The sequence below is a fragment of the Drosophila gunungcola genome, assembly GCF_025200985.1.
Source record: "Drosophila gunungcola strain Sukarami chromosome 3L unlocalized genomic scaffold, Dgunungcola_SK_2 000005F, whole genome shotgun sequence".
NCBI classification, from domain to species: Eukaryota; Metazoa; Arthropoda; class Insecta; order Diptera; family Drosophilidae; genus Drosophila; species Drosophila gunungcola.
This window is the reverse complement of record NW_026453180.1, coordinates 643929-657776: the sequence shown is the minus strand read 5'-3', so window position 1 is coordinate 657776 and position 13848 is coordinate 643929. Positions and strand designations below refer to the sequence as shown.

The 13848-nt window shown below is 38.8% G+C and overlaps 3 protein-coding genes across 3 annotated transcripts; all 3 read right to left on the bottom strand.

Annotated features, from left to right (window-relative positions):
• Window positions 1-2018: 2018 nt before the first annotated feature.
• LOC128258970 (uncharacterized) lies at window positions 2019-2986 on the bottom strand. The gene is given in 3 exon segments (XM_052991021.1): window positions 2019-2629; window positions 2632-2860; window positions 2862-2986. Coding segments are annotated over 3 exon segments (720 nt in total). The 5' UTR covers window positions 2949-2986; the 3' UTR covers window positions 2019-2225.
• Window positions 2987-8066: 5080 nt separating this feature from the next.
• LOC128258967 (glycoprotein-N-acetylgalactosamine 3-beta-galactosyltransferase 1) lies at window positions 8067-10121 on the bottom strand. Its single transcript, XM_052991017.1, has 3 exons — window positions 9243-10121; window positions 8518-8887; window positions 8067-8457 (listed from the first exon to the last, which is right to left on the bottom strand). Exons 1-3 carry the CDS (start codon window positions 9707-9709, stop codon window positions 8254-8256), a joined length of 1041 nt encoding a protein of 346 aa, XP_052846977.1. The 5' UTR covers window positions 9710-10121; the 3' UTR covers window positions 8067-8253.
• Window positions 10122-10129: 8 nt separating this feature from the next.
• Window positions 10130-11772, bottom strand: LOC128258968 (glycoprotein-N-acetylgalactosamine 3-beta-galactosyltransferase 1). The gene is made up of 3 exons (XM_052991018.1): window positions 11094-11772; window positions 10442-10808; window positions 10130-10385 (listed from the first exon to the last, which is right to left on the bottom strand). The coding sequence occupies exons 1-3, from the start codon at window positions 11531-11533 to the stop codon at window positions 10164-10166; spliced, it is 1029 nt and encodes a 342-aa protein (XP_052846978.1). The 5' UTR covers window positions 11534-11772; the 3' UTR covers window positions 10130-10163.
• Window positions 11773-13848: the final 2076 nt, after the last annotated feature.

The following is a 13848-nucleotide window of genomic DNA, read 5'->3' as shown; positions in this document are numbered from 1 at the left end:
ACGGCTAAAAAATACATTTTAGATTGATTAAAAATAAATATGCTTTTAACTTAAAAGTTTTATGTATATAAGTTAAAGTTTAAAAGTATCGTTTTCCATAGTATTTATTAAAGACGTAAAAAATTCTTAAAATTTATTTTGTAATTTATCTGTTAGAAAAATAATATTTTAAACATGTGAGCTAGATTATTATAAGTTTCATTTCGCTCAATTAAATATCACATCTTCATAGCTAAATATTTAATTGAGTTCTCCTTTACTTATATATGTAAATCCAAATCAGTTTATTAAAAGATGTTTTACTGTAAACGCTATAAAGCAGAGTTCAAGCGTGGCGCGATTTTGATACCGCTCGGGTCTTGGGCTGTTGCTGATTTCGAATAGGGTTTTTTTAAAGCGCTGCGCCCTTAGGGGTGGCAAAATGCACCCAGAATGGTGAATAAAGGGGGGAGGGGGGGCCGAGCTTCTCCGCTCGCATATCCGCATGTCAGTCACAGTGCATGAATGTCTAGGGAGGGTTTATAGCGGCAGCGAAATATAAAATATTTCATTTTTACCCCTTGGCTCACTTATCAGACTATGCATATAAAATTCCAATTGGACGCGTTTACCGCAAAAGGACGAAGGACAAAAAAGGAGGTGGGCCCGGAATTCTCCCTTCGCGTTTCATGCCTAAGCCTGCCAAGATCCTGTGCAGGATTCCCCTTTTAAGCAGATGCTGCACAATAAAAAAATATAAAAAACAATTGTTCACTTTTTTAATGGCTTTTGGTTTTTAATCTTGGCTGGCAAATATCTGTTGACCATTATTTAATATACATAATTCTGTTTGGGACTTTGTTGCCTTAGAGAAAAAATTAAAAATCAAATAAATACATATAAATTTTAAAGCACATTATAGTACGTATTCAATTCAGTTTTAATTACTATTATACCTATACCCTTAAGGCTTGCCCAATGTATTGCAAAATTCTTTAATTAAGTAGCTTCAATTATTTATATTTATTATGTTTTACTGAAAACGTTAGACTTACATACATATGTAGGAATTTTATTTAAGTACCGAACTTATTTTCAAAATATTATAATTTTTATACTCCTAAATAAAATCAAATCAATATTATTCACAGACGGAATTACCAGACTAAGTTGAATTTAAGAGTTTTAATGTCAGTTATCTATGCTGTAGTTTTTACATAATCTCAAATATTGCTAATTTTTTCTCGCAGTGCCCCCTTGCTGCTGTGTGAAAATTGCACGACTTGCGCTTCTGCTTTTGACAATGGCCTCACATTAACTAGTTTCCGCTGCACTCCCATCGCAATGGCAATCGCAGTCCCAGTGCTGAACCCAATCCCAATCCCAATGCCGATGCCGATGCCGGTTCCACTTTTAATGAGTAACTGTGCACGGAGCAGTGCGAAATGGGAACTTCATTACAAAAGCACCCCATTCGCATTCGCAGGACCCTTTCCCGGCCGCTTCCTGTTTGGTTTGTTTCAATTAAATCGCATGTGCGACCCACGACGAACAGGCACAGGCACAGGATACCGACTCTGGCACTGGCATTAAAACAGAGAACCATCCACAGGACACATTGCAGGACACATGGCTCATCTGTTACTTAATCATGGCATTGCCATGGATACATGGCTACACCGCGTACCTTGAACTGCGAGGGTGTCGTATTTGAGCTCGACCTTTGAGCAGCCAGAATACGGATATTTATTGTTATTGCCCGGGGGGAGAACGAGATTTCGAGAAACCCTGTCTTAAAGCCCTGTTGGGACTCTGATTTGGTGGCATTTCCCTGCTCTTGAATTTCTTATTCAAGTGGAAATGCTCTCCTTGATTGATTTATAGTTGCTTATGACAGCATGATTGGGGTATAAAAGTTTCTGTCCCAAAATGATTAATTGAATTCTGTTCCAGCATAAGCGAGAAATAATTTTATATCAATGGAATATTATAATCTTCGTTTTTTATATACAAACCTAAATAATAAAACAGTTAAGGAATGTTCTTCGACACATATATTGATATAAGGTGGTTAAATAGTTTTACATACATACACATAAGACCAGAATTGAAAGATTTGATTTTTTAATTACACTTTTCAGGAGTTCAAGATGTTCTCTGATTTTTTTGTGGCAAAGGTCTAAAGACTTGAAAAGTAATTAATCAGTGGGTCCATAAACTTTCGCATCCATTTCCGTAATAACTTATTAGTAGTAGTAATCGTAGTTGGGAAAGTTGTTACTCAAAGTGACGTTGCTCCAGCCGAATTGATAGCGAATAAGGGCATCCAGGCCACCCACATCCACGCCCAATCGCTGCAGTTCAGTAGTGATGACCTTGCCGGCTTGAGTGGCCAAAACCCTTTCGTAAACTGGACGCAAGGCCACCAGACGACGCCAAAGTTCCGCGAGTTGAGCACTTGTTTGGGTGGCACTCGGTTCCAAAAGAGAACGAATCAATTCCACGGGATAAATCTGCACCAACTCAGACTGGAATCCGCGAATGCCATCGACAATCTGCGACCAGTAGGGATACTTATTGAAGATCTTGATCTCCAGTTCCAGGTACTCGAAAATCTTGGGGGAACCAGCGGACAAGACCAATTGTTGACGATCCATTGCTGCAATTGTCGCACTTCGGGTTGATTGGCAAACTGACGGTAGAATCGAAAAGCGGGCACCGAGTTGATTGCCCTGATCAGACTCTGGAATTCGGGATCGTTCAGCAGATAGGTCTGCACTAGCTTCTCGATTTGGCTTATTGGCACCGTGCGTATCACTCCTTTCAGCTCCAAGGCGAAGTTGCTCGGCAGAGCTAAGGATCCATTCTGGCTAAAAGGCCTTAATCGGAGCCAAAAGAGCTGGTGTGGCAGTCGAAAAGGCCACCAGGCAACTTAGGGTCAGGAAAGTGGTACAACCGATGAACCGCATCCTGATCTGTGTGTTCACTTTTAGAACAAGTTAGCTTTGCCAATCCACTCGCCGCTTTTATAGCGAAATGAGAAGACTGTTATCTGACCGCTTTGTTTGTGGCTTAGCTTCCCCAGTGGACACTCTTATCGGAGACAGATTGCTTTACAATATCTGACGTGGCGGGAAAGCAGAAGTTCTGGTGAGAGATCTGTGTACCGGCAAGTGCCAAGATAAAGGGGAGTCTATTTACGACACTTAGTCATTTCTTAAGCGGTAGAGATTTGGATTTGCTAGTCACTTATTTCGGCACGTCTACAATTGAATCCGAAAATTCAGTGAAATGGTTGTGAAAACCAGATGGCGACAGGGAAAATGGTTAGCAAAACAGAAAAAACATAACAAAAAGCTATACAAAGATTTTTTTTAGCTCTAAACATTTAGCTAGTTAATTTGTAAGTTTCTTTTTTTGAAACTAAACAAAAAACTAAATATTAAAATACTAAATGTCATGAGAAAACAAAACAAACTGTTATGACTAAATTTATTAAAAATAAATTAAACTCATCCTATATGCATTTTTATAATTCCGCAAATACTTGAGCAAAGACAAATAAGATAAAGGAAAAAAATAAATTTCATTCATTCATCCGGAAGTCACAAAAAGCAATCTAAATAGAACAATATACTTTGAATGTAAAAAACAGGGCCTTTTATTTGATTAAAGCAAAGATTTAAATACGACAGTTATTCTCGAACACGTACTTGAGATAACGTAGGCAAAACAAATCAAAACAATCAAACAAGTTATTCTAACTATTCAAGGCAGACACAGTTTCACAGTCAATAAATCGCTTTGGACTCAGCTAGAGAAATTCGGTCAAGTCGGACAGCATTTTATGGAACATTTCCGACACTTGAATAAACAGGATAGTGGTAGTCGAGATAGGAAAATGTCCAGACTTTACAATTTTCTTAATAAAAAGTTGAAGAGTGTCACCTTGATCAGAAAAATAAAAAGCTTAAGAGGTCTTAAGCTTCAATGAATCGGAGTAGCATGATTTACACCTATTGAAAAAATAAAAAAGAATGTTAAAGTCAAGACTAATTTCCATGAATTTAAAATTTATTGTAATCTCATTTTGGTTATTGGAATTGAATACATGAATTGAATACATGAAAGCGAGATTATAATCTCCATCTGAGATCTCCAACACAACATTTGAAGGACTCCCTTTGGTCAAGTGCACTCCTTTGGATTCTGGGAGAAAAGTGGACAGAGTGGGCATGTAAATCGACAGATGTGTGTGGGTAATTAGTTAGTTAGTAACCTTCACTGCCCGATCGCGTATCCGGTCCAGCCGACATTAGTTCCACTCGAGGGGAGTCCTATAGGAATGTTATATGCACACGCAGACGCGGTGGTAATTAGGATTGGCCAGGACACGCCTCCTCTTCTGTGCCCGAAAACAAAGGGCGAAATTCCAATTGAGCAGGAAACTGACAGATTTGCTGTATAATTTCGAAATTATAAAACTTTCGAGAGAGTCTGTAGAACTGAAGAATTCAGAGAGATGCAGGGCAAAGCCACCCCAAAAAAAAAAAAAAAGGAATATAGAAACAAAAACTGGGAGGATAGGGAGATTTAGGGTGATTTTGGTTAGAGGGTTGGTTTTAGTTCGCCCGAGCATAAGTATTTTTGTTGGCCAGGGGCGATCGCATGTTTGGTTATCGGAATTGTAAGGGGAGTTGGGTTGGCAGCTGCAAAAAAAAAATATATATCTACTATAAAACGTACCCGCTTGCAGTGCTTGATAAATCATGTGTAAAGGTATTTGTACAAACTTTTTCGGGTTTTTATTTTATATATGTTGTATAGTACGTTCGATTGGCGGCAGCTGCAGCTGGAAATCCTGATGCTGGCAGCGGAAAAGCGGAAAAACCAGTGTTGCCATGGTAAGTGTGTGTTAAAAAACAAACGAAGAAAATATTTCGTTTTTAATTGATTTGGCAGGCTTCAATTTAACGCTTCGCTGCCACTTCCTCTTTTGCATGCAAGTCCTGCACGTGTCCTTTTTAAGTTTTCTTTTCTATAAATTATAATATTTTGTATATACATGTATTATAGTATGTGTAAAATGCAAGAACAGGCACTTCCGCCTTATGACATGCCAATGAGTCAGAGTTGAGGTCCTTTTTAGCTACAGGTATGTCTTGGGGTTATTCATTTTCTTTATTACCCCTCCCTTTTTTTGGCACGCGACAAAACCCGAAGGGCGAGAAGTCATTTTTTAGGGGTTGCTCGATGGTTTTTTTTTTCTTATAAGAAGCATTCCTTAGCCGGAAGAAGCAAAGCAACACGTCCAAGACATTGTTGAGTCACCACTGAAGTTATTATTACCCCCGGAGACCTCCTCCACGTCCACACTTTACCCCTGTGTGTGCCGGCATTTATTTCCATTCAAGGAATCCGGGGAACCATCGGGATCATCGTTCTTATCGGAGGCGCCTTTCTTGAGGTTTTGTCCTTTTAGGGTCCTTTCATTCAGTTACTCATTCACTCATTCATTCATTCCCTCGTCACCTAATTGAGAGGAGGACAAACCAGAACGAGCCCATAAAAGGGGCAATTCCTTTTGCCGGGTAAGTGCCAATTGTAGGTTTCACTTTAGGCTACAAATTGAAACGCCTCCTGCCAGGACTTCTTACCCTCGTTCTTCGTCCTTCGTCCCTTGTTTACCTTTTACTCGCTCTGCCATCCTCTTCCTCAAGGGGAAGCCATTAAATTGATTATAAGACATTGTTGAAATGTGTAAACTGCTCCGTCTCAGACATTCGGTCGCCGAGGGAAGTCCCCTTTTTTTTGTCTCCGTTTCTCTGTCTGTGTTTGCTCGCCTGCTCAGTTTCTCACTTTCTCAGCTTCTCCCCATAAGTGTGTGGGTTTTCTTGAGGGCGTGGCATAGTTGAGTGAAGTCGAAGCTGAGGAATTCAACTAATTAGAGGGGAAGAACGATGGTTGCTTACAAAAGAAGAACAAAATATAGGTGTTGAGGGACCATTTGAGTCGGTAATGGGCTCACCTCAAGGGGTTAATGAAGGTAACGGAGTCATTGCTGTTTTATTGAGCCAAAAAGGTGTGTCTGAGCCGGTTACCAAGGAGCTCCCCGGAGAAGTCAGCCGAAACCACAGCTTATAATGCATTGTTCATGGGGTTAACGCACGGAAATGAATCAAGGTGTCAACGAAGATCGCCGAAAGGAATTTTTGGGATAACAGTAAAGGGTTAAGGAATAAATAAAGGAACAAACAAGTTTATGCTGTAAAAAGAGGCGTGTTAACAACAATTTTTATAGCTAGATTGGTTTTTGATGACTCCATTGACATATAAGAACAAATAAATGTATTACATTTTACTTAAAAGTGTATTAAAACGATATGCTACTAAAAACGTTATAGGTAAACAAATACCTATCATTATTATATTTAGATTTAGGATAGGAATAGGAAATAAGCACTAAGAAGTAAGAGGATATAATATTTTACGAAATACTACATTTTAAAGTGTGTAGGATCAAAATAAATGGGAAAAACGGATAATTTAATTGTTTGTAAATTTAAAAATTAAATGAGAAAGTAACTTTTTTAATATTCTTTATTATAAAGAATGAACAAAAGGCATATTTAACAGAATGGGTAACTGTATAAATGTCCCTTAGCATAAGAGGTGTGACTGACAGCTTGCAACTAAGGCAACCCACCACATATTTATATTTACAGCTAAGTAGTCGAACAAATATAAAATCAAATGCAAATTTTATAAAAAGGTCCAATGACTTTCCCCGCCCCACTGCGTCCTGATCCTGTTTGGCTGGAAAAGTCAGCAGCTGGCACCGCCGAGCCCTTATCGCAATCACTGATAGCAGTTACAAGGCAGAAATCTGTCGGGAGCCTGTTTACGGCCCGTTAACCAGGACACGTGTGTCGCTGCATTAGCATACTTTGCACACACAAAGGGATAGGATATAGGAAATGGTATAGGAACAGGGAGCTCTATGTGACGAAAGCTCCCTCCACGCACACATAGAAAAAACCCAGACTATTAGGGGAAACAAAGCAAACAGCGCAGGCGCAACTGCGGTTCAACATTCAGATACCGAAACTGGGTTGGGCACGTTCCAAAAGGTCCACCCTTGGCTTAGATAGCTACACACACACAGGCATATCGAAGTAGCAGCTGCCTTTGCCAAAAACGAGTTTATCCTTATCCAACGAATTCAGGACTCTGTGAACTCGCGTGCCGTCAGTTCAGTCCGGTTACCTCCCCCTTCGAGCTCATTTCGTTGCTCATAAATAACAATGCAATGATCCCCAGGTATTTTTCACGTGCTTGGCACGTTTCACTCGATTTTCCGGTTCTCGATTCCCTCAATTCTCTGCACTAATCCGCCAGGAAAAGAAGGTCGCTGGCTGAGGCACGCGTCCTTTTTGATAAATTGGGCTTTAAAGCGCAGGGACTTGGGTTTCTGTTTCTGTTGCTGCTTCTCTTTCTGGAGCAAACGTCTTGACAAATGGTCAAAACAACTCCAGAGGACAGCCCACGACGAGGAAGACGAACCATTGTCTGCCTTATTGCTCGAATAAATCTTCATCTTCATCTTCATCGTCGTCTGCCAGCTTCTGGTTTATTTATCAAGGTGAAGCAATTACATTAAGTCAGCCATGGCTATCGGACACGACCTGGGACCAATATCGCAGCTGGGCGTGCATCTCCCGGAAGTTCAGACGCGGCGGCAGCTCCACTGCCCCCATTGGGTGGCCAAAAACACTCAGGCGATGCACGAAGAACTCCCAGAGGTCAAAGGCGCACACCCTGGCCGGGTGAAAGTTGATCAGGGAACTGGAGCAGCAGGAGTGGGGCTGAAATACAACAAATAATTTAATAATCAATTCGTTTAACATAACGCATCATACACAGAGAACAGAAATCTTTATAAATAAATTATGTTACTTTCAATTTTTAAGGCTCTTCTTCTGTTTAGAAAAGTACCTTATAAAATGTTCAAAGTTATTAATTATCTTTATTGGAAACAGCTCTCACTAAGGTATTAGCTAAATATATTTAACACATAATGACGAGGTTATAAATAATAATTAATGAATTCTAAAATAACTGATATTTTTGACGAGAGATTAAAAATATACATATTTTCAATTAAATACAATACGAAGGGTGGTTCAAAAATAATATTAATTTAATTGTGCTAATGGTTAAAATCTTGATGCTTGGTAAAGTGTTGATTGGCAGGATCATCTCTGATATGTTAAGTTATCCTTTGTGGTCGGCGACTTGATGGGCCCAATATTGCAGACGCTCGTTCATCTGCCTGAAGCCCAAACGCGAAGGAAGTGCCCTTTGTGTCCTATGCAGTCCGAAGACCCTCAGGTAGTACAAAAAGAATTCAAAGAACTCAAACTCGATGTCTTTGACATAATGAAAGGTTATAGCCGATGCAGAGCAGCAATCGCTTCTCTAAAAATAACAATTGATAAATTACAAAGCTGGTAAGTATTTAAAATCATAGATACGTACATTTGGCTGATGGAAGAAGTAGCTATCCATCCAGGAACCATATGGGATGAAGGGAATTAAAGTCCACGGACTGACGGGCAGGAAGCGGTGATGTCCTTGAAAGTCCCGCGTATCTCCGGCTACTACACCCACGTCCTGCAGGCAATGTCCAATCTGAACGTCCTCGGAATCGCCGTTCAGTTTGCAGGTGGTGGTGCTGTTCAGGGCGAATAAGTTCAGACGACGCAGGGCGTCCCTGCTCAGCACATATCCTCCGCCACCGGACATGTAACCCTGGGAGTAGGACGATTTGAAGCGACAGCCAAAGTAAACAGACGATTCGGGATCATAGGGGTAGAGGAACAGACGCAAGTTCTCCATTACAACATAACTGAAAAGGTACATTGTTTAAATATCATACTTAAATACCTAATTGGATCATAGTATGTTACTTAAATATCATACTTAAATAGCAAACTTAATAATATCAGTATGTTATTAAATATCATACTCAAGTATCAAATTACATCTAGTATTATTATTTAAATATCATACTTAAATACCAAGTTACATCATAGTATTTTATTAAAATATTATACTTGAACGCCAAAATGCAGCTTAGGTTATTATTTAAACATCACACATAAATACAAAACAGTATCATAGTTAATGAAATAAATATCATTCCTAAATATCATTTAGCATTATATAAATATCATACATAACTACCGATTTACATCACTTACGTGTCATCATCGGCCTTCAGAAACCAGTCGTACTCATTTAAGTGATGCTTGTGGACATACCCCATCCCTGTGCGTACTTTGGCATACAGATTATTCCGAGATTCGGATATGTTAATCTTGAGAATATTCAGATGGGGATCCGTTTTGGTGCTCATGAAGATGAGTTTGTTGCAACGTGCTCCCCACGTACGATTCACACGAGCTGCCTTCGTGCTGTGCGAAGATGGCATGGTGAGCACCAGGCACAGGATTCGCACCTCCCGCCTCAGCCAGATGGCCAGGTGCTCCTCCGTGGCCACCGGATACTTCAGCAGCGCCGCCTTTTCACTCGCCTTTATGTCGTTATCCCTCCACAGCTTCAGGTAGCCTACAAAATCCGTGAGTCGTACGCCTATAATTATGCCTAACACTAAAAACAAGATGTTCCGCACCATTACCAGAATCATTATATACTGTGTTGATAGCATTTTGCAGCTGGAGAGAGATCCCACGCTGTGACTAACTGGCGCAGCAAATTCATTTTGGATTTTCAATTAGAGAGAGGTCATAGTGTCTTGAATTGTATTCTTCTTTTTAATTTATTCAGTCTTACGAGGACTTTTCTTAGAGCAGTTCATTATTCATCAAAGTTACTATATAGTTAATATTGTGTCGAAGACATACATAAATTCTAAAAAATGTTTAAGACTTGAAAAAACAAAAAAAAAGAATGAGATCTAGATATTTCAAACATATTCAAAATGAAAAGAATATTAATCCCTAAAGTACTAAAAAAACATATTTTTAAATGAACAAGTAAGCAACAAAACATTAACAAATCGTTTAGGTATTAATCAATTCGACACTTTATTTACAATCTACACTTGAAAAGTCAGTATTTTCTAAGATTTTAAATATCGCCTATGAATAAACTATATAATATTATTCCTGCCCTAACCAAGCGTATGGATTGGTGCTATTCTCCTGTGACCAGTAATTCATCTGGTTCTGCAGCTGCTTGTCCTCCAATCTGGGTGGCAGCGTTCTCTGCGATAAAGGAGTTCCGAATACCCTCAGTCGATACAGCAGAAACTCGTACATTTCGAACTCGTGGTTCTTGACGTAGTGAAAGCTAATTCCCGAGCTAGAGCCAGTTTCGTTAACCTAATAACATTTAAATAATTTAGTACAGATAAAACAAGTAATTTGTATGTACTTACAGGTTCATAAAAGGTGAGTTTGTGTAACCAATTGTCGGTGGGGAAGGTGGGCAGCATATTTTTGAGAGACATGGGCAGAAATCGGTCCCGACCTTCCTCATCTCGGGAGTCGCCAGCCACCACGCCCACATTCTGCAGGCAGAAGCCTATCTGTCTGTCCTCTGACATGTTGTTAAGCGGACAGAAGCGGGTATTGTTAAAGGCAAAGAGATTGAGTCGACGCAGTGCATCCCGACTGATCACGTAACCAGCTCCTCCGGACATATATCCCTGCGGAAAAGTAGTGCGGAATCGGTGGCCAAAGTAGAGCGCTGCCTCTGGATCGTAGGGGTAAAGCAGGAGCCGCAGGTTTTCCATTATCACAAAGCTGTAATCACGTAATATGTAATAAGTTATAAGCCTTATTAAACTTTTAAAATTGTAACATTTAATTCAAATAGGTCACATTCTTTTCTAGGTATAATTTATAATATAGTTTATGTTTTAAAATAAAATCATGTAATTTTATAATATTACAATATTAATATAGATATGTTTAATATATATATTATATTGTTACATACTGAATTTACATACAAAACAATGAAAACAATTTTTTATGCAATATCCATATATTTATTATCTTTTCTATTTTTATTATCAGTGTACTTACGTGTCATCGTCTGCCTTCAAGAACCAGTCGTACTCCTCGACGTAGTTTTTGTACACAAACTCCAGGGCCTTCCTCATCTTGGGATACAGATTGTTTCGTTCCTCGGGAACACCCACATCGATGGCGCCCAGCTCCTGATCCTGCTGACTGCTGATGAAGATCAGCTTGTTGCAGCGCTTGCCCCACGTGCGCTTCACTTTTCTCACCCTGGTTTGGTGATTCTTCGGCATGGTCAGCACCATGCAGAGCACCCGAGTCTCGTTGTGGAGCCACTGGGCCAGCTCCTCCTCCGTGGGCAGTTGGGGCGTGGCCTCATCATCGATCTCGGTAATGGCCGTGCTGCCGAATTGCGTTTCGGTCAGTTGGAAGTACTCGAAGAAATCCGTCAGCCGGATGCCGATGATCAGGCCCAGTGCCAGGCAGAGTATATTGCGATACATTCCGAGTGTATTCCAGACAGCGAATAACCAGCACCACCAGCTGGCATTTCATTTGGCGCTTCTCCGGATGGGATATTATGTTATGGGCACTCGACGGAGAACGGGGTTTGGAGTGGCAGTGGAGCTCTTACAAAACGAGCCGCGGGCACAGCCAATGCATTTCGCGGCGTCGCTCATCGCCGCCAGCTGATCAACGACTGTTCGATGGCTCCGTTCGCAAACAGCTAAAAAGAGTCTCCCCCAACAGAGAAAGAAATTGGTAATTAAAGTCACTGCAAAAAATTGTTAATTTTATTAAGATATAAATTATGTAAATTTTAAAAATAATTTGAAAAATTAAAATTATTGAGTTTAACAAATTAAATAATTATAACAAATATATTGGTTTTAATATGTAGTGTATGTAATTGCACCTAAAACTAGAAGCTTTATTTATTTTTAAAAGCTTTTTTATAAATTTACGAAACAAAATATTAATTTCATTCATAAGCTGAAAAATATAAGATCTTTATGTATAATTTTCACAAACTTTATAAACTGTATGTATTTTCTCTAAAATTTTCGCACTTTAAGGATTCTAAGAAATTTAATGAAGTTAACTTCAGTATTATTTTAACAAGAATAAAGCAAATAAGTTAAATCTCTGAAAATAATTTGCTATAACTAATTTTTTCACGGAAAATAAATAAATCGTCAATTTTTAATTCATCTTAAAGCTTTTAATCAATTAAGTTGACTGCCAAAATATAATTTAATCTTTAGTTTCCTATTAAAGTTTTTACACATTGAAACCAAGCAAGAGTCATTAATCAGATTTATCTATAAAATCATTTAACTATACACGGAACTACTTTATTCAAGGAGATTTTAAGTGAATTGGTGCTTAAACCAGAGAAATTATAAGTGTACCTTTATCGAATAATGAAACTATATTAAATTATTATATTTACAATTGCACCCTGTAAGTTTTCTTTCAAGTGCACACACTCTCAGCCAGGCTGAAACGAGTTTTCGAATTTGGCTTGTGATTGGCATTTGTAATGAGTCACACGTGGTGCGTTCGTCTTCGCTCTTGAAGCGCTTGTCGCCTTTAAGCCGAGATCTTTCAAATAGTCAACAATAGGAAATCAAAACAACACTCACATTGGTCCAAGGCAGATGCCATTCATCGACTGACCGACCAGCCGCCAAGTGGTTTCCCTTTCCCTTTCCTGAGCCAAGATCATCATCCAGAGCATCGGCAGCTATTTTTGGGGCCAACCGGTTTGGTTTGGAGCCTCCTCTTGACCCACTCTGGCATAAATTAGCGCCTCTCGCCCACTGTGTAATCCCAGTTTAATTCACCAAACCTAACTGAACCGCTTTGCTTGTGGCAATGAAATCACTCAATTTATTTTATTGCTAGATAATGTTTCATTTCATTTCATTTCATTTCGTTTGTTTATGTTTATGTTTTAGCTTTCCATGGTACAATATTATCCGCTTGTTATATATTTACTTAGTACAACTGAATTCGTTTTAGTTTGTAGAATTACTTTAGCATGGTTTCTTTAGACTAAATGTGGACTAATTATTCCGCTTCAGCTTGTTTTGTTTTATTAATCATTTCGCATTGTTAAACATCTAGTGTCTTGTTATTCTTCTTTTTTTATTTTGTTGTTTTTGGGCCAGCTCTTTTTGCTTTCCACACATCGTGTCTGGCCGTAGAAAACTTGGTTACAAAACGTTTAATATTAGTTTGTCTGCTGGCTAAACGTACTTAGAGCTGCTTTAGGTATTATTACAAATTCTTCCCCGATTACACGCTATTTATTCCTCATTATACGTTTAGTAAGTGCACTTGCCAATTTCTGTTTATCGGAGGAGCCTCGCGCCAGAGGCCTTAAAATGAAGGTTAATGTGGCGAAATAAACAAAAATTGTCCGGCAAACTCAATTGAAACAATCGGGGCTGATGCAAATGATCCCTTCTCCACACCTGACCATACGCAAAAAGTGTTAGTACTTATTTTTAGTTAGTTACACAGCCTTAGAAACTACTTAAAAATTAAAACATACATAAATTGGGGACAACAAAATGTTAAAAGAATATTACATAAATTTATCAAAAGACATAAATCAAAATCATGTGTTGGTTATACAAAAAATGGACATAGGAACAGTGCGTTTCAAGACTATTAGGCAGTAAGTTTACAAAAAATAAAAGTTACATGGTTAAATATGAAATAAATTCAGTTGTCGATTCCGTTTTCCAAATAGCTTTAAAACACACTCTTCAGATTGGACTTAACTTTAGAGCTGGTTTAATTCGTAAAT

What these genes read in the sequence shown, in the direction of transcription:
- LOC128258967 (XM_052991017.1), bottom strand. Translation starts at nt 9,709, where the DNA reads ATGCTATCAACACAGTATATAATGATTCTGGTAATGGTGCGGAACATC. An exon ending in CTGAAGGCCGATGATGACAC is followed by an intron (nt 8,888 to 9,242) that starts GTAAGTGATGTA and finishes GTACCTTTTCAG; the next exon opens with TTATGTTGTAATGGAGAACT. An exon ending in ACTTCTTCCATCAGCCAAAT is followed by an intron (nt 8,458 to 8,517) that starts GTACGTATCTAT and finishes TGTTATTTTTAG; the next exon opens with AGAAGCGATTGCTGCTCTGC.
- LOC128258968 (XM_052991018.1), bottom strand. Translation starts at nt 11,533, where the DNA reads ATGTATCGCAATATACTCTGCCTGGCACTGGGCCTGATCATCGGCATC. An exon ending in TTGAAGGCAGACGATGACAC is followed by an intron (nt 10,809 to 11,093) that starts GTAAGTACACTG and finishes ACGTGATTACAG; the next exon opens with CTTTGTGATAATGGAAAACC. An exon ending in AACTCACCTTTTATGAACCT is followed by an intron (nt 10,386 to 10,441) that starts GTAAGTACATAC and finishes AAATGTTATTAG; the next exon opens with GTTAACGAAACTGGCTCTAG.